The sequence below is a fragment of the Schistocerca americana genome, chromosome 8, assembly GCF_021461395.2.
Source record: "Schistocerca americana isolate TAMUIC-IGC-003095 chromosome 8, iqSchAmer2.1, whole genome shotgun sequence".
NCBI lineage: Eukaryota > Metazoa > Arthropoda > Insecta > Orthoptera > Acrididae > Schistocerca > Schistocerca americana.
This window is the reverse complement of record NC_060126.1, coordinates 461,188,368-461,212,502: the sequence shown is the minus strand read 5'-3', so window position 1 is coordinate 461,212,502 and position 24,135 is coordinate 461,188,368. Positions and strand designations below refer to the sequence as shown.

General features: G+C 44.0%; 1 protein-coding gene across 1 annotated transcript in view; it reads right to left on the bottom strand.

The window, feature by feature from the left end:
• LOC124544915 (cytochrome P450 6j1-like) overlaps nt 1-24,135 on the bottom strand; it is a 114,849-nt gene that overhangs the window by 9,282 nt on the left and 81,432 nt on the right. Inside the window, exon 6 of the mRNA XM_047123654.1 lies at nt 18,695-18,913. Within this exon, the coding sequence (XP_046979610.1) occupies nt 18,695-18,913 (219 nt within the window). The remainder of the gene's footprint in view (nt 1-18,694; nt 18,914-24,135) is intronic.

The following is a 24,135-nucleotide window of genomic DNA, read 5'->3' as shown; positions in this document are numbered from 1 at the left end:
AAATAGTAGAAAATTGACAAACATGGCAAAAATTATTACATATGCAACCGGAAAAGTTAACACAAATTTGTGTGTGTGGTATGAAACCAAAATCAATGGGAGGACCTGGATTTGACTACTGATGACAGCACCAATTTAAAGTGACATGCTTTTCACTCAAATGGTAGTGACTGTAAATATTTGCACCTAGATCTGAGGCACAAGAGATTTATTATAATAAAGATTTTGTTATTATATGTGCAGGATGGGTCACAACTTATAACGAAAAGTCACATGTGTGACTTTTATTATAAAGAAGCAAAACATCTCATGGCAAAGTAGACATAGTAATCAACAAATATTTATCATCTGGTGTCTTCCCACAATTCCTGAAACTGCCAGAGACAGTACCAGTTCACCAAAAAAAGGTGACGAATGTGAATTGTCCAGTTTTTGATTAATTTCAATAATTCCAGCTTGTGGCACTAACACTCAGTGTCCTAAGCAAGGCATAGTAATCAACAAATATTTATCAAGCATCTATTAAACAAATGCAATCATTTTCTTTCTATGTAAACCCCTGTTGTGTTAAATTCTTATTTTAGCTGTTTTCAGTAATTTTCTTTTGTCTGGTTTTAGACCATCAATCCAGTTCAGCCAGTATACTGTCAACACATTTAGCATAAAACACAGACCCACAGTCTGTGAAGGTCCCTGAATTCTATGTTTATCCACTGTGACATGCTTAAAATTGGGCTTTGGTGTTGTTTGAAACTGTATAAATAATAATGTTATTGTGTGATTCCGTTGGATGGCTTGGTTGCTGAGACAATGCTGACACACGCTACAATTACAAAATCAGCTGCCTCCACTTAGGGTGGCTTTGCTGCTATTGCCTCAGCGATTTTCCAGTGGTCAAAACAGACTCCTAAAGAAGCCTTCGCTGCTGCCATGGAATCATGGCGCCAGCGTTGTGAAAAATGGGTACGTCTGCAGGACGATTACGTCGAGAAGTAAAGCCAGTTTCATCGATTTTGGGTGAGCAGTTAATTAGAAAAAAAATTGGAGGCCTTAGAACTTGAATGCACCTCGTAAAGCATTCTGGAGCAACTGAGGTAGCTCAGTCAAAGTACAAGGTCAAAACACAATGATGCAAGTAATTTGTGTCTTCTAAAGACAGTATTTTAAATGTTTTGGGCTTCCAGCCACATCAAGTGTTTAAAATACCACCTAGAAATCCAGTTATTTGTAAGTGACATGGTCCAGCTTTTTTTCACACTCTTACATTACATTCTCTTATTTTCTGTACAGAGGCCGTATTATGATCAGATGGTCAGCATTGTGATTGGAACCCTCTTTATGGAAAATTTTAAGGATATTGCCTTAGACAATGTCCATCTGAGGCCTAGTTGTTTCTTCCAAAACACTGATGACACATGTATCATATGGCCCCATGAACATGAAAAACTTTACATGTTCTTGAAACATATCAACAGCATTGATGTCCAGTTTTCTGTGGAAGTAGAAAAAGCTTCTTCAACACCCTCATCCACTGCAAATGAAATGGTTGTCTTGGCCACAGCATCTACAGAAAACTTATGCATACCAATCCATACTTTTATGCTATCGGGCATCATCACCCAACACGGAAGCACGCTGTGTTACAAACATTGGCGCATCAGGCAAGAATGCTGTCAGATGCTGATAACTTGCCCCATGTGCTGAGCTAACTACACAAAGTCTACAGGGACAACAGTTGCAACATTTATCAAATAAATGAAATGACCTCAAGCAAGAATCACTATGAGATCACTGGCGAGGTACTGGGAAAGAAACTTGCTTTTTTGCCATTTTGTGGCTCATTGTCAGGCAAGATACGCAGATACGCCACCTGCTGAGAAGTCACAAAATCAAATCGATAGTCATGTCTCCAACAAAAATTTGATAATTAGTAAAAAAAAAAAAAAAGAAAAAGAAAAAAGACCACAAACCCCATTTAAAAATTACAGAAGTCTATTAATGAGGTAACATATACACTATACACACTACAGTCAAATAGCACACTGAAGATTACTCAGCCACTGGAGGATTTCTCCAGCAATATTGTGGACGTCTAATTCCTCCCACTTTGAAGCCACAAATTACACAATTTAAAATATGTTCTATAGTTTGAAGTTCACCGTACTCACATAAGAGCATAAAATAAGGGCGCAACAGTAGCCCATCAGCAGTCAATGGCAATGGCCAAGGACAGCTTGCCTGAAAGCTCAGTGGCATTTTAACCATTTGACGCAGCAGGAATCTTGAGATCATTTTATTCAATGTTACCACCATCACTCTGCATTCTTACACCAATAAATTCCATTACAACTTTTGAAATATCTTTCCTTGGCAAAATCTAATTCCAGATTTGTAATCTATTAAACAAATGCAGTCATTTTCTTTATATGTAAACCCCTGTTCTGTTAAATTCTTATTTGAGCTGTTTTCAGTAATTTTCTTTTGTTTGGTTTTAGACCATCAATCCAGCTCAGCCAGTATACTGTCAACACATTTAGCATAAAACACAGACCCACAGTCTGTGAAGGTCCCTGAATTCTATGTTTATCCACTGTGACATGCTTAAAATTGGCCTTTGGTGTTGTTTGAAACCATATACACTCCTGGAAATTGAAATAAGAACACCGTGAATTCATTGTCCCAGGAAGGGGAAACTTTATTGACACATCCCTGGGGTCAGATACATCACATGATCACACTGACAGAACCACAGGCACATAGACACAGGCAACAGAGCATGCACAATGTCGGCACTAGTACAGTGTATATCCACCTTTCGCAGCAATGCAAGCTGCTATTCTCCCATGGAGACGATCGTAGAGATGCTGCATGTAGTCCTGTGGAACGGCTTGCCATGCCATTTCCACCTGGCGCCTCAGTTGGACCAGCGTTCGTGCTGGACGTGCAGACCGCGTGAGACGACGCTTCATCCAGTCCCAAGCATGCTCAATGGGGGACAGATCCGGAGATCTTGCTGGCCAGGGTAGTTGACTTACACCTTCTAGAGCACGTTGGGTGGCACGGGATACATGCGGACGTGCATTGTCCTGTTGGAACAGCAAGTTCCCTTGCCGGTCTAGGAATGGTAGAACGATGGGTTCGATGACGGTTTGGATGTACCGTGCACTATTCAGTGTCCCCTCGACGATCACCAGTGGTATACGGCCAGTGTAGGAGATCACTCCCCACACCATGACGCCGGGTGTTGGCCCTGTGTGCCTCGGTCGTATGCAGTCCTGGTTGTGGCGCTCACTTGCACGGCGCCAAACACGCATACGACCATCATTGGCACCAAGGCAGAAGCGACTCTCATCGCTGAAGACGACACGTCTCCATTCGTCCCTCCATTCACGCCTGTCGCGACACCACTGGAGGCGGGCTGCACGATGTTGGGGCGTGAGCGGAAGACGACCTAACGGTGTGCGGGACCGTAGACCAGCTTCATGGAGACGGTTGCGAATGGTCCTCGCCGATATCCCAGGAGCAACAGTGTCCCTAATTTGCTGGGAAGTGGCGGTGCGGTCCCCTACGGCACTGCGTAGGATCCTACGGTCTTGGCGTGCATCCGTGCGTCGCTGCGGTCCGGTCCCAGGTCGACAGGCACGTGCACCTTCCGCCGACCACTGGCGACAACATCGATGTACTGTGGAGACCTCACGCCCCACGTGTTGAGCAATTCGGCGGTACGTCCACCCGGCCTCCCGCATGCCCACTATACGCCCTCGCTCAAAGTCCGTCAACTGCACATACGGTTCACGTCCACGCTGTCGCGGCATGCTACCAGTGTTAAAGACTGCGATGGAGCTCCGTATGCCACGGCAAACTGGCTGACACTGACAGCGGCGGTGCACAAATGCTGCGCAGCTAGCGCCATTCGACGGCCAACACCGCAGTTCCTGGTGTGTCCGCTGTGCCGTGCGTGTGATCATTGCTTGTACAGCCCTCTCGCAGTGTCCGGAGCAAGTATGGTGGGTCTGACACACCGGTGTCAATGTGTTCTTTTTTCCATTTCCAGGAGTGTAAATAATAATGTTATTGTGTGATTCCGTTGGATGGCTTGGTTGCTGAGACAATGCTGACAGATGCTACAATTACAAAATCAGCTGCCTCTACTTAGGGTGGACAGTTTTTCTAACAGTTACTGTCAGAGTGGCAGGTGTTGGCCTTACAGCTTTAATTGGTGAAATGTATGTATATACCTTTATCAACAAACAATGGTATGGTGGCAACGGTGTTGGTGGTCATATTGAAAGCCATGTTTTTACTTGTGATGGAAGCTACCAATAATAATAATAATAATAATAATAATAATAATAATATAAAAAAATTGCAGAAAGTTTTGAAAATTCCTGGCAGACTAAAACTGTGTGCTGAACCTGGACTCGAGTCTGAGACCTTTGCCTTTTGCAGGCAAGTGCTCTACTGAGTGAGCTATCCAAGCATGACTCATGACCTGCCCTCACAGCTTCACTTTTGCCAGTACCTCATCTCCTACCATCCAAACTTACACAAGTTCCCTCTATACCTTGCGACAGTAGCACTCCTGGAAGAAAGAATACTGGGAGTACTTGGCTTAGGCACAGCCTAGGGAAGTGTTTCCAGAATTAATATCCACTTTGCAGTGCAATGTATGCTCATATGAATCTTCCTGGCAGATTAAAACTGTGTGCTGCAATTGGACCGGAACCTGGGACAGGTAGAGCACTTGCCAGTGAAAGGCAAAGGACCCATGTTTGAGTCTCATTCTGGCATAAAGTTTTAATCTCCCAGGAAGTTTCAAATCAATGCATACCCTGCTGCAAAGTGAAAATTCATACTGATTACATGAAGTTTCTGTTATTAAACCTCTAAGATCACATCAGACATATGAAGCTGTTGACCCGAAACCCTGTATGAAATGATAACCACAAGATAAGAACATTGCTAGAAAAAATTAGTGCACCTGGAAAGATGACATCAATTTTGATCCGATGACAACATATGCCACCTGTGGGATAGTAGATGTATTGATAATGGTTTCAACTTTGTCTGCCAACAGATAATATGGTGGCATAGCTACCTGACTGTCATCTGTGTCTACCTTTTAATAGGAAATGCTGATAGCCAGAAGGCTCAGTATAATGCAAATGTATGAAGCAAGCAGGCATCCATGCCACAGAGTTGCACTTGTGCTTTCTACAGCCAACTGAGCACATCTGAAAGATGCTAAACTGTGGCCTTCCAAATGGTGGTGGGATTGTCATTTTGGACAATTGTCTCACAAGCTTGATGTGCTGCATTACCTGTGCAATGATTCTGATATCAGTGGATGCATGAACATTCTCACACCCATAGATGAAGTTCTGGACATCCATGCAGCACAGATGACAACAAGAATTGTTGTGTTGTAAGGGCAGCAGTGGCAAATTGTACAGCTACCAAAGCATAGATAAATGGGTTTGTGAGCCCAGATGTCTCAGCACCAACTGTTGCAAACCAGTTATTAGCAGTGGGTCTACAGACACACAGATCTCTAGCTCATCTTTTCATGCTACGAAATTGATGTGCATGGCTTGACTGGTGCTGTCAAAGGATCACTTGGAAGATGGAATGGTGCACCGTGATCTTCAACAATGAAAGCAGATTCTGCCTGCATGCACATGATGGTTGTTTGTGTGTATGCTGTAGACCTGGTGAGAGCTGTCTCACAGAGTGCAGTCCTCCAAGACACACTGGCTCCACCCTACATCTTATGGACTGGGATGCAATAAGCTATGACACTCTTTCACCTTTGTCTTTCTGGAGGGAGTGCTAACCAAAGCTCAGTATGTGCAGAATGTTATTAGACCCATTCTTTTGCCATTCTTGCAACAGGAAGGTGATATGTTGTTCCAGCAGGATAATGCTCACCCACACACTGCCTGTGAAACTCAATGTGCTCTGGAAGACATGCATAAACGTCTGTGGCCAGCACAATCACTGGACTTGTTTCCAAATAAGCATGTGTGGGATATGATGGAATGAGAAGTGACTTGGGTGACTCATCAACTAACAACTCTTACAGGTCAAGCAGGCATGGTATAACAATCCCAGGAATTCACAATCTGTATGATCGATTGGAGATGCAGCACCTGCATTGCAGCCCACGGAGGCTACACAATGTTCTAATATGGGTGTTTCAGCATGGTTCAATACTGCGTACCTCAGAACTGCTTGTGTTATTGATCTATTAACATAGTAATTTTAAGTACTCCGTATTCACTATTGCAACAATAGATCTTCAGTGAATCAGAAATCTCTAAAAGAATGTATTAATTTTTTTTCCGGCAGTGTATATTCAAGGGATTGTGCGTTTAAGAAGCTACCAATGGGGGTAACAGCACTTCCAGGATAAAAGATGTACCCTGGCTTCATCTCTTACTAAGAAAGGTCAGAGACTCCAATGAACTTGCATCTCCACCTCTGATAGTTTTGAAATGAACAACTTTGCCAAAGGTGTTGGTTCACAGTTTGAACTTCAGTCCCTATAATCTGGAATAGCAGCATCAACATTGGCAGCTGATTTCCCTTGACAGCCTAAAGACTTTGATGTCTCGTGATCTGCCTCAGACTGTACAAAGGAATGCCCCTGTTTACAAATAAACTTATGTATGTTCACTGCAGGGAGGATTAGTGGTGTTTGCTAAGAAACTTCCATAAAACAAAAGAGTAATTCTGGATGAAGAAACTTGAAACATCTGAGATTGGGCTTTTAGGGATGTTCAGAGATCCAAACAACCTTTTGGAGTCATTATTTTAAATGTAATCTTTCGTGTACTGCTCAGTTCCTCATGTGTGAGGCACTGTTATGTTATGTTATGTGGTTTATTCATCTCATTACATACAATTTTCAAATCATTTGATTTGATGTACAGGAGACATGTCAAGGTTTACAAAAGAAACTTTTTTCACTTTTTTTGAGAGAAATACAAAAGTTTACATTATATTTTACATTTCTAAGTCACAGCTACACATGTACATAAAATAATAAATGTATTACAATCCCTGTGTTCAGATTGTGAAGCTGTCCTCAATGAATTCATCGACAGAATAATAACACTTTTCCACCAGGAGAGTAAAGAGCAATCTTTTCAGTGAACCAATATCCATTTTAAATATATTACTGCCTTTTATTTTATTGAAAATTTTTAACCCCATATACTCTGACGTTTGGGCATAAAGTTTTAAACAATGTGTTGGAAGTTTGAAGTTATCTCTGTGGCGAGTGCTGTAGTTGTGGTCAAAACAGAAATTGTCTAGTGTATGTTGATTTCTATATAGGAACACCACCATCTCATATATGTAAAGTGAGGGGATAGATAGTACTTTTAAATTTTTTAACAGTGGTCGACAGGATTCCCGTTTTTTTTGCAACACACATGTTTCTAATTACTTTCTTTTGTAATACTAGGAGCCTAGTGACATTTGCTGAAGTTCCCCAGAAGATTATGCCATAACGAATAACTGACTCAAAGTAGCAGTGATAAACTATCTTTCTGGTATCCATGTTTGTGGCACCTGACAAAATACACTTTGTATTCATCAGCTAGTCATGAGCCCAAAAAGTCGGTAGGTGGCCATTCAAGTAACTGAAAGCCTGATAAGCCTACATCAAGCACATTGTCATTCCATGCTGATTCAACTCTATGCCATAGTTCACCAACCATAGCTACTGGTAAGAGGTGCTGTGCTGGTCTGTTGGTGACTCATCAGTTATGACCAGATGTTTACAGCAGCTGAGAGATTTGGATAATGTGCTGTGGTTCAATGCCCTCTGTACCAAGGCAGATGAGGACAGCACAGGGTGCATGCAGCCTTAAGTTATCTTGTTGGAAGTTGACATGACATTGAAGGTTAATAAGATGGAGACCTTGAAGACAGGGCACAGACACAGGCCTTAATATGTCAGAAATGTGACACCTGCTTTCCAAATTACTGGCTATGTGAGTCAGAGGTAATTTTGTTCAGTACCCAGTGGCACCCAATATAATTCAGCCAGGGCCTGTATGATGATGTGTCCAATTTGGTTATACTCATTTTCCTGTGAGCCTCAATACATGGATACAGCCATCATGATGCTGAATGCAGAACTGGGAATTTTCTGAAAATACAACATTGCACCACTTCTGTGTTCAATATTGTCTTTTAGCACACCTCTATCTGCTGCTACATCAAGGGAAGCCTCAATAATGGTTGGCATGTTGATACTTACCTTGATGCAAACAGGCCCAGTTCCTTATTCAAGCGACTGATGACCTCAGAAGTTAAGTCCCATAGTGCTCAGAGACATTTTAAGCTTATTCAAGTTAAGTGACTTGGCCATTTGATACTGCACAGCTGAGCAAAAAGCAACTTTTGGGCATTAGTTGTGCAGTGCCACTGAGCTCTTATTGTCATTGAGTATGGTCCTCCCAAACCCATAGAGTCGCTATTCACATCCTGACCAATGTGATCAGCAATATCACAGACGAATGAACCACAGTCTCGATAAACCACAACTCACTGCTGTTGAAATCTGATAAGTGCTTGTAGATGTTACTGCTCCTGAAATGAGGTGTAATGCAAGACATAAACAAACAACATCCAGATGTGATTGCTGAATAAACAACCCGCTGTACAATTTTTCCTTATATATAGAATGCAGATGGCATTGTTCCCTCCTACATTGTGCAGTTGCACTGACATGCTAACCATTTGCACAACTGAGGAAAAGATATTTGGCACGTAGCATCTGTAGCCTTCGAGACTGTCCACAGATGAGGCTATTGTGTACACATAGGTGACATCAAAGTCTACTTATATCTATGGAGTGAGCATAGGCCACTGTGCATATTCTCAATGTCAAACTGGTCTGGTCATGTGATTTTAGTACAACACTTGTTGTCTGAAATTTGCAGTAATAGCAAAACTTGAATATTACACATATTCACCTTGTTTTATATATGTTTCTGCACATTTGAGTTTTAGTAATAGCTATGAAGCAGTACTGTCGTCATTACAGATATAAAGAGAAGTATGTGAATGTAGGACTAATTACTTTCCTTAGGTATGTATAACAAATATATAACTGTAAATGTCATATTGAGATGAGGCACTTTATATGTTGAAAAATACTGAGACACAATATTAGGAAGTCTTGTAGAGATAATTCTGCAATTTTATGGCCATGTGTTTATGAGACAAATACTAGATAAATTTGCAAGTGTGTTTGAGTAAACTACCAGTTAGTGTACACATAATGGTGCTATGTTAATATGCAGACAGAATTTGTTCATGACAGTCTGGTTGATATCCTCCAATTTATGCAGGGTTTCAAAACTTTGAACGTATGTATTCCTGCACAAGACAGTTTCCCATACCGCATCATTGTAACATAATTAATAAGAACAAATTCAACAATGTGAATCAGTGCAATAGAAAATATAAAAAAAATTGTTGGCTGTCAAGTCTTATCCTGTTATCAAAAAATTGTAATAAAGTGGACTCTCAGCTATGATGCTGTTGTGAGAAACCACAATGCCATTGCTCTTTACATCTTTAAGTCAACTTCAGTTTCTGGTATCAAATTGCTAAGAGATCTGTAAAACGCTTATACAATGTTTCACAGTACTTCTGACAGTGAGACAGAATTCTCATTCTGCACATCTCAATGCTACTCCGTACATATTTATACTCTATAAGTCTAACATAACAGTTGCGACACTGCAATTTATTTTTGTTAGCCACTGTGATGGCAGCACGCTAAGCATCCAGCAAGTTATACTGTTCAGTTCAGCGAAAGTGAACCATAATTGTTTATATAGGTTCATAGAATGGTTTTTACAAATGGGTGTATCGTCCATCACAAAAAATGCAGAAACATAAAAAAGAAGACACAATATTTGTCTATTTCCTAACGACCCTGGGACACAATTCTCTTATAATCTATTGATATTTACTCAATATTGTCATTTCCCTTTAAGAACAGAAAATGGCTTGTAAACACCTGAAGATCTGACCTTTTGCTGAAAGACATCATACATTTACTCAACTAATGAAGTTTTGTTCACTACACTTCCAGTCAAATCAGTGAATTTAGAACATAGGAAACTTCTATGGAATGTGTTACTCACATTATTTAATGTGCCAAACAAGCCACAACAACTGTAGCTGAAGGGAAAACCACACAAATGTGACATTTCAAAAGCTAGAAAACTTTTTCCCCACACAGAAGAAACCCATTCCACAATTGCTGCTACATCTCAGCCACAAATGGCAAGAGTTGTATGATGGAAAGTTGAGTGACATGTAAGAAAATGTGCATCATTAGACATCACAGAAAACTGTTAAGTTTCAAACAATGTGCATATCATAATAAGAACAGACAGCAGCAACATTAATCTTGCAGGCTGCTCTCTCACCATTAGGGGTGCTAATGGTGTTTCATCCATCAAGATGGTAACAACTTTCACAGCAGTGGCTGTCGTGACTGTATATGTTAAGAGTGTGGTGACACCATTTGAAACCTTTTATGAAATACACAGAGATCTGCTGACGATCACCACCAGGAGCAAAGATTAGCAACTAACTCTGAACATAAATGAATCTGATGTAATGCTTGTAAATAGATGAAAAGGTTTCATTCCTTGTGGCTACATGATAAGCAATCAGTTGCTGGAACCAGTCACTATTTTAAGTGTCTAGGCACTCCTGTTTGGAGCAATTTAAGGTGAAATGACAACATAAACCTAGCAGTGGGAAATGCAGATTTCAGCCTCAGATTCACTTGGAGAAATCCTGAGGAAGTGTAATTCCAGTACAAAATAGGTCGGTTACAATACCCTCTCGTGATCAATTCCCAAGTGTTGTTCATCAGTCTGGGACCCTTACCAAGTTTGAATTAATGGAAGAAATTCCATGAAGATATGCTCGATTCACCCCCATGTTTCTGTTTAGTCAGCACTAGGATATCATGGGAGTGCTTAACAAACTGCAGATGGAAATGCTAAAAGAAATACTATGCCTTCTCAGAGATCTTTCCTCAAAAACTTCATAGTGAACATGTATCAAAATGAATCAAACAATATACCTCTTTACCAAGAAATAACTGTCTCCATGATAACGATCCTCTTCCATAACTGAGTGGCCAGTGTGGCTGAGTGCCATGTGTAGGACCCAAGGTCAGTTCCTGGAACTGCAAGGGATTTTCCCTTGGTGGGAGGACTAGAATGGGATCCGCTCATTCTTGTGATGCCAGCTGAGGAGCTACTTGGATGAGAAGTAGTGGCTGCAAGGTTTGGGAAGCCAACAACAGCCAGGAGAGTTGTGTGCTAACCTCATGCCTCTCTGCACAACATCCACACAAGGCCTTATACAGGATGACAAGGTCAGTTAGCATTGCATGTTCCTCTCAACCTGATTGCCGAACTACAGTGATCACAATGCTAAATGCAGAGAAATTTGAGTCCATGTGGAGGGTTATTGACTATTTCTTCCCATGCAACATGAACATGAAACCTGGAACACGACACTGCTACATGATATAAACTACAATGCAGGCTTTTAATGGCTGGTCTAGTGTCCTTGGTGGCTTTTGTTTTATGGGCATGGTCCAAAACATAATTCTGTGGCTGATGTTTCATCTCCTAATGCTGTAGTCATCATCAGAGGCTATAAAGACTCAGATAGGAGTTTCAAACTTAAACAAGCTCAGTAAGCAAGATTGTTTATACCATGCAATAGGTGGATCACTAGACTGCTGGCTGAGATCGCAGTTATGCCGACTGGTGTTACGGAGGCTATAGTGAGGAAGAGTTGGTTCTGTTTGCCTTATTTAGCACTAAGGCACACAACAAGAACAACTGTCATCAGTGAAACATCACCAGCAGATCATGCATGAGGACCACCAAATTAATTTCTCTGACACTATGATTATCAATATTTGATCATTACTATGCTAGGATGCACAGAGAGGGCACAGAAATACAAAAGCAATCCCCAACACTTTGAAGACAAAGCCCGAAAATAGCTCAGGCCACAATTCTGAGTTCAAAAGACCACACCCGCGTATAGCTCGGGCTGTGATTTTCTCAATGTGCAACCCATCTGTCATTTGAATTCTGGACTCATTTAATATGAGAACAATGTACGGCCCTCTCACTGTCTCTTCCTTACATGTACCACCTCCCTGCGGGTTCGGGGGTAAGAATAGGCCCGCGGTATTCCTGCCTGTCGTAAGAGGCAACTAAAAGGAGTCTCAAACTTTTCGGCCTTCTGTGATGGTCCCCTGTTGGGTTTGACTTCCATCTCTCAAAATTTTCTGAAGAGCGAGCCGATTGGGGAAGGGCGCCTTACTTGGTGCATTGTGTCCATCTTGCGATCAGACCTTTCGCTAGCTTATTCGCTGTTGAATTGCAGTCCTGCCCGCTCTCCATCTCTTGGGCATGACTACATTCCTGCGTGCAGAGTACACCTTTCACAGTGCAGTGCCTCTTTCTGCACTGGCGGCGACCATGGACCAGATGTTACCTAACATCCAGCACGGTAGCCCGTCCGTTGCGGTGGGGCTGCCATGTACCCTGTTGGTTGTAGCCCCCTGACAACACAGGGATCGCTCTACTGATGCCTGCGCCGTTAACTCCCCACGTATGCCAAGGAGTAGATGCCTATCCTCCTGGGGTATCAGGACTCCCGGCAACAGCCATCCTGCCAGGTGGCCTTTGCTGTGGCTGGGTGGCGCCCGTGGGGAGGGCCCTTGTTCGGAGTAGGTGGCATCAGGGTGGATGACCCGCAATGAAGCGTGGTACATCGTCTCTTGCTGGTGGCCAGCAGTCTCTAAGCGTTCTCGGGCTCAATTTAACGCTCAGAAGTATGATCCGAAAACGTTCCCCTCCCTGGCCTCACCGTGGGAGGAACGTAAATCTCAGGATGGCAGTAGCAGTTATTCGCCCCGATTCTTAGTTTGTACGAGAGCTGATGGGGAGTCTTTTCTCTCCACAACGCCTCAGTTCGTCGTCGAGCATTTAGAGGACAAGTTTGGGGAGGTGGAGGGCTTGTCCAAAATGCGCTCTGGATCGGTCCTGACACAAACGGCATCCTCTGTCCAGTCACGACGGTTACTTGCTTGTGACAAGTTGGGGGATGTTGCTGTTACGATCACACCGCATAAGAGTTTAAATATGGTCCAGGGAGTTATTTACCATAAGGACCTTCGTTTGCAGTCTGATGATGAGCTGTGTGCCAACTTAGAGCGCAGAGGTGTACATTTCGTCCGGCGCGTTCATCGGGATCCGAAGGAAAATCAGATAGCTACCGGTGCCTTCATCTTGGCCTTCGAGGGTGATACGTTACCGGAAAACGTCAAGGTGATGGTCTACCGATGTGACGTCAGGCCCTATATTCCTCCCCCGATGTGGTGCTTCAAGTGCTGGTAGTTCGGCCATATGTCTTCCCGCTGCACTTCCAGCCTCACATGTCGAGATTGCGGACGCCCATCTCATCCCAATACTCCATGTGCCCCGCCTCCCATCTGTGTCAACTGCGAGGAGCACCATTCACCTTGCTCTCCAGACTGCAGAATCTTCCAGAAAGAACGCAAAATCATGGAATATAAGACCCTGGACCGACTGACTTATACTGAGGCCAAAAGGAAATATGACCGATTACACCCCGTGAGAATGACATCTTCCTACGCCGCTGCTACAACACCTGTGCTCGCCCTATCAGTTTCGCGACTTCCGGCCGGATCGCTGAGTGGTACAACTCCTCCTGCCCCTTGCCAGTGGGGGGCTCTACCCACCGGGTTGGTCCTGCGCCACCTACCACACGAGCAACACCATCCCCCCCATTAGGGACATCCGTCCCTGCTTCTAAGCCGGAGAAGTGTCCAACTTCTTCGGCTTCTCACGCTCGCAAGGGGTCCCTTGGGTCCCTCCCTTCCCAGGTTTCCACCAGTGGGAAGGCTGACAACCAACAGTGGTGTAAGTGCCTGCAATCAGCTGGTCGAAGGGCTTCACGATCCTCCTCAGTCCCGGAGATTGAATCGGTGAAGCCCTCCCGGCCAGTTAAACCCAAGGAGCAGCGTGAGAAATCCAAGAAGAAGAGCTCTCAGCCCAAGGAACTCACAGTGGCAGCCACCCCACCGCAACCTTCCAGCTCCGCGTCTGAGGACGAGGTGGAGATTCTGGCGTCTGCTGAGGACCTCGATCTCGCCGGTCCCTCAGACGCCATGGATAGCACTAGCACAGGTGCTCAATCGGAGGCAGCAGGTGACCCAGCGGCGTAATCTGCCTTCCCAGTCCCGTCACGCCTTTCTCAGCCATGGACAATACCATTCTCCAGTGGAACTGCAGCGGTTTCTTCTACCATCTAGCTGAGCTCCGCCAACTTATCAGCCTTCATCCTTTCTTCTGCATTGCTCTTCAGGAAACTTGGTTTCCAGCAATGCGAACCCCCGCCCTCTGTGGCTATCGGGGTTATTATAAGAACCGGGCAGCATATGAAAGGGTGTCTGATGGCGTCTGCATCTATGTCCTTAACTCTCTTCACAGCGAGTCTGTCCCTCTACAAACAGCTTTAGAGGCTGTCGCTGTTAGGCTATTACCGTCTGCAGTCTTTACCTTCCACCGGATGGTGATGTCACGCAGCATGAGCTGGCTGCGCTGCTAGCCCAATTGCCATCACCTTTCTTGTTACTGGGTGACTTCAACGCCCATAACCCTCCGTGGGGTGGATCAGTGGCAACAGGTCGAGGCGCCACCATTGAGCATTTATTGGCACAGCTCGATCTTTCACTTCTAAGTGATGGTTCCTTCACACACTTCAGCATGGCGCATGGCACATACTCCGCCGTTGACCTTTCGATCTGTAGCCCTCGCCTCTTACCGTCTGTCCAATGGAGTGTGCATGACGACTTGTGTGGCAGTGACCACTTTCTGATCTTTCTGTCACTGCCACCACATCACTCTTCTGGGCGCCCCAGCAGATGGGCTATGAATAAGGCTGACTGGGACTTGTTTTCCTCCACTGCCGCAATTGAGCCTCTCTCTAGTGATGACATTGATGCGGTGGTTCAGTCGGTCACCACCGGCATCGTTACTGCCGCCGAATCTGCCATTCCCCGTTCTTCTGGGTCCCCTCGGCGGAGGGCTGTGCCTTGGTGGTCGCCTGAGATCGCTGAAGTGATTAAAGATCGCCGGCGGGCGCTCCAGCGTCACAAGCGACATCCCTCCATAGACCACCTTATCGCCTTCAAATGGCTGTGTGCACGGGCCCGCCTCCTTATCCACCAAGGCAAGAAGGAGTGCTGGGAGCGGTATGTGTCCACCATTGGCCTCCATGTCACTCCATCACAGGTCTGGGCCAAGATTCGACGTGTCTATGGCTATCGGACCCCTGTCAGCATCCCTGCGCTCTCCCTGAATGGAGCAGTTTGTACTGACTCCGACGTCATTGCAACCCGCTTAGCAGAGCATTTTGCTCTGAGTTCCACTTCTGCGAATTACCCCCAGGCCTTCCGCTCTATCAAAGAGTGGATGGAATGTCGGAGCCTTTCTTTTCGCATCCACACTTCTGAATCCTACAATGCTCCATTCAGTGAGTGGGAATTTCACAGTGCCCTTGCCGCTTGCCCTGATACCGCTCCCGGGCCAGATCGCATCCACTGTCAGATGCTGAAACAGCTTTCAGTGGACTGCAAGTGACACCTCCTCGACCTTTACAGCCTCATATAGTTCCTCCCACATCCAGGAGAACGGCGTGCCACAGGGTTCTGTTTTAAGTGTCTGCCTGTTTTTAATAGCCATTAACGGGCTCGCTGCAGCCATGGGAAATTCTGTCTCCGCTTCCCTGTATGCTGACGACTTCTGCCTTTACTACAGCTCTACTGGCATTGCAGCTGTTGAACGTCAGCTACAGGGCGCTATCCGCAAGGCGCAGTCTTGGGCTGTAGCTCATGGGTTCCAGTTTTCGGCAGCCAAGACCCGCGTTATGCATTTCTGCTGGCGACGTACTGTCCACCCGGAGCCGCAGCTTTCTCTTGATGGCGAACTTCTTTCAGTGGTGGAATCACACAGGTTTTTGGGGGTTGGTTTTCGATGCCCGGTTGACTTGGCTGCCTCATATGCAGCAGCTCAAACAGGTGTGTGGCGGCATCTCAATGCTCTGCGATGCTTGAGCCACACCCGTTGGGGTGCCAACCGATCTACCCTGTTATGGCTCTACCAGGCATTAATCCAGTCTCGTCTGGATTATGGGAGCCTGGCTTATGGCTCCGCATCCCCATCTGCGTTGCGGATGCTGGACCCAATCCTCCATAGCGGGATACGCCTTGCCACTGGTGCTTTCCGCACCAGCCCTGTGGACAGCATACTAGTGGAGGCAGGTGTCCCTCCACTGCAGTTACGATGCCAACAATTACTGGCTGCTTATGCTGCCCATGTTTTTAGCTTGCCCGGGCATCCAAATTCCTGTGTCCTGTTCCCGCAGTCAGTCGTCCATCTGCCAGACCGTCGGCCCTGGTCGGGTTGTCCAATCACCGTATGCGTCAAGGAGCTTCTCTCCGGGCTTGGGTTTTTCCCTGTTCCACCTCCTTTCCGGGCACCTCTGCTTACACACCCGTGGTGTGTGCCTCGCCCTTGCCTTCAGCTCGACTTGGCACAGGGCCCAAAGGACTCAGTCCCTCCAGAGGCCTTCCGCTGCCGCTTTTATTCCATCCTGGCCACGTATCAGGGCTCTGGCATTGTTTACACTGATGGCTCGATGGTTGCTGGTCGAGTTGGTTATGCACTAACTCTAGGGGACCATTCCGAACAACGTTCCTTGCCGGCTGGCTGCTGAGCTGGTCGCTATCTTTCGAGCCCTAGAGTATGTCCGCTCCTGCTCAGGTGAGTCCTTCGTTATCTGTAGCGATTCCCTGAGTGGTTTACGTGCTCTCGACCAGTGTTTCCCTTGTTCTCGTCTGGTGATGGCTATCCGTGAGTCCCTGCATACTCTTGTGCGTTGCGGCCACTCTGTGGTCTTCGTGTGGACCCCAGGCCATGTTGGGATACCTGGAAATGAGAATGTTGACCGCCTGGCGAAAGAGGGCACTAGTAAATCATCTCTGGCGATTGGCCTCCCGGAGACTGATTTGCAGGCAGTCTTACGCCGTGACGTTCTTTCGGTTTGGGACACTGAATGGCGCAATCTGCCCACGCCCAACAAACTCCGTCCAATCAAGGAGACGACGACTGTGTGGCAGTCATCCATGCGGGTCTCCCGCAAGGAGTCTGTTGTCCTCTGCCGGCTGCGCATTGGGCACACTCGGCTTATGCACGGCCACTTATGGTGCCGTAAGGATGCACGTCTATGTCACTGCGGCTCCGTTTTATCTGTGGTCCATATTTTATTGGAGTGTCCACTTTTAGCTATGCTCAGGCAGTCTTTTGCACTGCCTGACACGCTCCCTGCCCTTTTGACAGATGACTCTGCTACGGCTGACTTAGTTTTATGTTTTATTCGGGCAGGGGGTTTTTATCATTTAATCTAAGTGTTTCTGTTTTATCTTATTGTTTTGTGTTGATTCTTTCCTTTGGCCTACGGTTTTAAACTGATTTTTTAATGTGTTTTAAGTGGTTGGCTTTTCCTTTTTTATTTCTATGGTCGGCCAACCACCGTCACACTCTGTGTCATTTTAGTTCATTTTGTCTGGTCTTTGTCTCAGTTTCTCTTGTTCTGTGTTGTCTGTGCTCTATTCTGTTAATCGTTTTTATTCTCTGTGGGTGTTTTTAGTACTTGTAAAAAGTGACTGATGACCGTAGCAGTCTGGTCCCTTTAATCCCACAAACCAACCAACCTTACACGTACCATGTTCTTTTGTCAATTTATAGATTTATTTCAAAAGTAATGTTATCAAACACAACAGCTGCTGTCACGAATGGCTGAGCCAGTATATCATCACACTGATGTAATTTCATAAATGCGCTCACAGTTTGCTGTCATTCTGCTACAAATATCTCATGTTTGTTGAGTGAGCAAGAGATTTCGGAAGCTCAAGTGGAATAAATTGTTCAATAACTCACCATGTACTTTTTTTTGGAAGGCTAGGTATACTTTGTCATCATTGCTTTAAAATTTGTTATCTGAAAAATAAATCTTTAAGCTTGGTCTTTTTTAATCCATATTACTCCTGAAAATATTTTAATTTCATATGTGTCAGTATTGCTTTAAATAATGTCATAAATGTCCAGTTTTCTAGGCTCTACATGCTTCTAAGTGGGTTGTCTCCAAAGTGTTAAATAAAACAGAACAACAACTGAAATTAGACATCTTAGGCAGCATCCTGATGATGACATGAAATGACCACTGCAGTTCAGCTTGCTTAGTTTGCTTATGTTTGAAACTGACCCCAGATTCTTTATGACCCCCCTATGAGGTCTCCCACAGTAACTGATAGAAACCTTGGGCACAGATACATGCCTTGGACCATGGCCTAGTGCCCACAAAGGAAAGTTCATCAAGGATGCTATGTATCCTACCCCAACATTGTATGGTGGATGGTGTAGTGCAAAAGTAGGTGTTGAAGTCATATATTCATGTGCAAGTATGTGTTTGCAGCTAAAAATTTGTGTGTTTCCATCTATCGTCTAGATGATAGAAGGACAAATGACGAGAAACTGACCACTGACGGCATTGTTGAGGTCGGTCATCTCTGCAACTGCTTCATATGTGATGCCACCATGCTTGGCGGCCACCTCCTTCACCTGCTGGCGGATGCGTTGCTGCAGCTCCTGGTTCAGAGCCAGCTCGTACAGTGTGAACACCATGGTTGAGGCAGAGGTCTCGAAGCCAGCCATTAGGAAAGTCAGCACCTGTGCCACCACATCTTTCTGGTCAAATCCTGGCCACAAAAAGAAACATGAGTTTAAAATATTGGATTTGATTAAGTGTAGTTGTGATCCATCACAATGGCCAATAATTGTCTATCTTGAACATCACACACAGATGGCATACTGAGAGAGTAGGTGAAATGGTAGAACACTGAAATCATGTCTGCATGGATGGCAGTTAAAGTTCTTGTCCGGTTACACATATTTATTTTTTTCTGTTTCCCACAAACTAAACAAGGAAAATGCTAGGGTGGTTTCTTTGAAAGGTCAGCTGCTTTTCTTCCCCATCATACTGCAAACTGAGTTTGTGCACTATCTCTGATGACCTCACAGTTGACTGGAGGTTGAACCCTAACCTTCCTTATGTGCAAATTTTATACAACATTTACAATAAAACCTAGAAACTCATCATAATACATTCTAAGAGAAAACAAAACGATGCACCATGAAGGAATTATCCGAAGGGACAGAAATTTGTAGATGTGACATAGATGTACTGACAAGCAAATGATTTCAATTTTAGAAAAACTGAATGATTTATTCAATAGAAAGAGCTCCACAAATTGAACAAGCCAATAATATGTTTGTCACATCTTGTCCTTATGCCTTATGCCAACTTCTGTCCAGTTGGTGCATTAACTCATCGAAATGCCAAGCTGATTGGAGGGCTGTCCCCATAATGCTTCAAACATTCTCAATTGGGTAGAAATCTGGTGACCTTGCTGGCCAAGGTAAGATTTGGCAAGCATGAAGACAAGCAGTAGAAACTCTTGCCATCTGTGTTTGGGCATTATCTTACTGAAATGCAAGTTCAGGATGGCTTGCTGAGAAGTGCAACAAAATGAGGCTTGAATATTGTTGACATAACACTGTGCTATAAGTGTGCCGTGTATGACAAAGGCTTCCTGCTACAAAATGAAATGGCACCCCTGACCATTGCTCCTCTTTGTAAGACTGTATGGCAGGTGACAGGTAGGTTGGTGTCCTGCTGCATTTGCAGATCTCCAGACACACCTTTGCTGGTCATCGAAACAAGACTCATCAATGAAGACAATTCTACTACAGTCAATAGGATTCTAGGCCCTGATGACCAGTAAAGACACGTCTAGAGACACCCGAGGCAACAGGGGATACCAAACTTTCACTCACCATATCACCCAACTACTAGAAGTGATGGTCTGGGTTGTCATTTCATTTCATTACATCTGTGGCACTCTTACAGCCCAGCCGTTGTTGTTGTTGTTGTTGTGGTCTTCAGTCCTGAGACTGGTTTGATGCAGCTCTCCATGCTACTCTATCCTGTGCAAGCTTCTTCATCTCCCAGTACCTACTGCAACCTACATCCTTCTGAATCTGCTTAGTGTATTCATCTCTTGGTCTCCCTCTACGATTTTTACCCTTCACGCTGCCCTCCAATGCTAAATTTGTGATCCCTTGCTGCCTCAAAACATGTCCTACCAACTGATCCCTTCTTCTAGTCAAGTTGTGCCACAAATTTCTCTTCTCCCCAATCCTATTCAATACCTCCTCATTAGTTACGTGATCTACCCATCTTATCTTCAGCATTCTTCTGTAGCACCACATTTCGAAAGCTTCTATTCTCTTCTTGTCCAAACTGGTTATCGTCCATGTTTCACTTCCATACATGGCTACACTCCATACAAATACTTTCAGAAACGACTTCCTGATACTTAAATCTATACTCGATGTTAACAAATTTCTCTTCTTCAGAAACGATTTCCTTGCCATTGCCAGTCTACATTTTATATCCTCTCTACTTCGACCATCATCAGTTATTTTACTCCCTAGATAGCAAAACTCCTTTACTACTTTAAGTGTCTCATTTCCTAATCTAATCCCCTCAGCATCACCCGATTTAATTTGACTACATTCCATTATCCTCGTTTTGCTTTTGTTGATGTTCATCTTATATCCTCCTTTCAAGACACTGTCCATTCCGTTCAACTGCTCTTCCAAGTCCTTTGCTGTCTCTTGACAGAATTACAATGTCATTGGCGAACCTCAAAGTTTTTACTTCTTCTCCATGAATTTTAATACCTACTCCGAATTTTTCTTTTGTTTCCTTTACTGCTTGCTCAATATACAGATTGAATAACATCGGGGAGAGGCTACAACCCTGTCTCACTCCTTTCCCAACCACTGCTTCCCTTTCATGCCCCCTCGACTCTTATAACTGCCATCTGCTTTCTGTACTAATTGTACAGATTTTATTTTATTTTATTTTTATTTTTATCGTATTTTACCTCTGCCACCTTTACAATTTGAAAGAGAGTATTACAGTCAACATTGTCAAAAATTCACAGCAGGCCAGGTTAAAGGAAGGTATCAAAACGTTTCAGAGATATGCTGCTAGATTTGTCGCCAGCAGATTTGATCTACATATGAATATTCTGGAAATGTTCTGTGAACTCAAATGGGAATCCTAGGATGTGAGAAAATGTTCTTTTCACAATTTTTACTATTGAGGAGATGTAGAGCACCAGCATTAGGAACATACTGAAGAACACCCTTACTGACATCAACAATCATCATGCATAAGGATGGCAATGACAAAATGAGAGATAGGGCTTGTATGGAAATGTATAAACAGTCCTTTGGCCCTCGCTCCATTTGTGAGTGTGACAGGAGAAAGAATGACAGCAGTGGTACAAGGTAATCTCTAACATGCAACGTATGGTTGCTTTCAGAGTATGTATGTAGATGTAGATGTAGACCATTTGAATTTGGCAGTTGAAGACAGCTCACTGCAACAAACGATCTATCAAATGCTAAAATGAATAAGTTGCTTCCTGAATGCAGATATGTAAGAAAGTGAAACATAGACCTTATTAAAGGTTGGCATGTTATTCGGATATCCACCAAGACACTTGCGCATAGCTTAAGTCACATCGACTGTCGAGATATTAGGCATATTAACTACGAGGGCTATTCAGAAAATAAGGTCCGATAGGTCATGAAATGGAAACAACAGTGAAAATCTAATGAAGTTTTGTACAGATGTGTTGGACAGTGTCTCTAGTATGCCTGTCAATTGCATTGAGTTGCTCTTTTCAGTTCTGAGCACGACAGTGTCTCCCGCCAAGTATGGGTGTCTGTTGAGAGGTTCCGCCTGATATGCAACCCCATGTAACATACCTATAATGCACTTTCTTCGTATGATAATTATTGGTTGCACACTCCAGGGGCAATAAGGATGCCCCTGCAGCATTTTTGATGGATAGGTTTGATCATCCAATATACAGCACAGACATGGCTCCCTCTGATGTTCACCTCTGCTCACATGAACTGCTGGATATGAAGACAACATTCTGGCACAGACAACGAACTGCAGACCAGCATAGAGAAGAGGCAGAAAGCACAGGTGGCTGCCTTTTGTGACAAGCGTACTGGAAAGCTGGTACAATGCTATGACAGATGTCTAAGTCAGAGCAGTGACTATATAGAAAAGTAGCTGACAGGTTGCAAATAAAACATTTTTGATTCTCACTGTGATTTCCATTTCATGATCGATTGGACTTTACTTTCTGAATAGCTCTCATTCATACATAGGAAGTTAGGACAGTAAAGAAAGAGTGTGAGGTGGCATCACATTTGTGTCTGGAGTGTGCAAACGGAGGAGGGGGGGGGGGGGGAGAGAGAGAGAGAGAGAGAGAGAGAGAAATCTGAAATAGATTTAGATGGACCTAATTTTTTCTTGTATTCTTCAGAGGGGAAAAAAACTGTTACTAAAAAAATGAAATGAAAGTTTCTAAGAATACATTATCTGATCAAAAGTAACCAGACACCCCCATGTAATGTGGAATTGGCCAGTAGCTGTCATGAGAGGCAATTACAAAGGGAGGTGGGGAGTATTGTGTTGTCAGTAGAGAAACAATAACAGCAGAAAGGGTAGGTCAGAAGAGCTCAGACTTTGAACATGGTCTAGTCATTGCATATTGCATGAGTCCATCAGGGACATTTCAACCCTTCTAAATCTCGCTGCCTATTGGTGATGTGATTATGAAGTGGAACAACCACAGCTAAACCAAGACCAGGTAAATAATATGTACATCTGGAAAGGGACTGTCAAGCATTGCAGAGGATGGTTGTACAAAACTGCATCAAATTAGTGAAAGAAATCACTCATGACATCCAAAGTGCTGCCACCAGTCCAGCTAGCACAATGACTGTGTGTTGGTAGTTAAAAAGATGAGGTACAATGGTTAGGCAGCTTCTCATAACCCACACATTTCTGTAGTCAATGCTATGTGATGCTTGCATTTGAGTAAAAAGCAATGCCACTGGATAGTCAGCGACTGGAAATCAGTGATTTGGGGTAATAAGGCACTATACACTGTGGCAATCTGATGTAACAGTTTGGGTTTGGCGAAGGCCTAAAGAACTTCCTAAGAAATTTTGGTCTTATGTCAAAGTGGTAGGTGGATCAAAACAAAATGTCCAGACACTCTGTGACCAAAATGGAACTGAAACAGAGGATGACAGACTAAAGGCTGAAATACTAAATGTCTTTTTCCAAAGCTGTTTCACAGAGGATGACTGCACTGTAGTTCCTTCTCTAGATTGTCTCACAGATGATAAAATGGTAGATATCGAAATAGATAACAGAGGGATAGAAAAACAATTAAAATTGCTCAAAAGAGGAAAGGCCACTGGACCTGATGGGATACCAGTTCGATTTTACACAGAGTACGTGAAGGAACTTGCCCCCCTTCTTGCAGCGGTGTACCGTAGATCTCTAGAAGAGCGTAGCATTCCAAAGGATTGGAAAAGGGCACAGGTCATCCCCGTTTTCAAGAAGGGACGTCGAACAGATGTGCAGAACTATAGAACTATATCTCTAACATCGATCAGTTGTAGAATTTTGGAACACATTATGTTAGAGTATAATGACTTTTCTGGAGACTAGAAATCTACTCTGTAGCAATCAGCAAGGGTTTCGAAAAAGACGACCATGCAAAACCCAGTTCATGCTATTCATCCATGAGACTCAGAGGGCCTTAGACACGGGTTCCCAAGTAGATGCCGTGTTTCTTGACTTCCGCAAGGCATTTGATACAGTTCCCCACAGTCGTTTAATGAACAAAGTAAGAGCATATGGACTATCAGACCAATTGTGTGATTGGATTGAAGAGTTCCTAGATAACAGAACACAGCATGACATTCTCAATGGAGAGAAGTCTTACGAAGTAAGAGTGATTCCAGGTGTGCCACA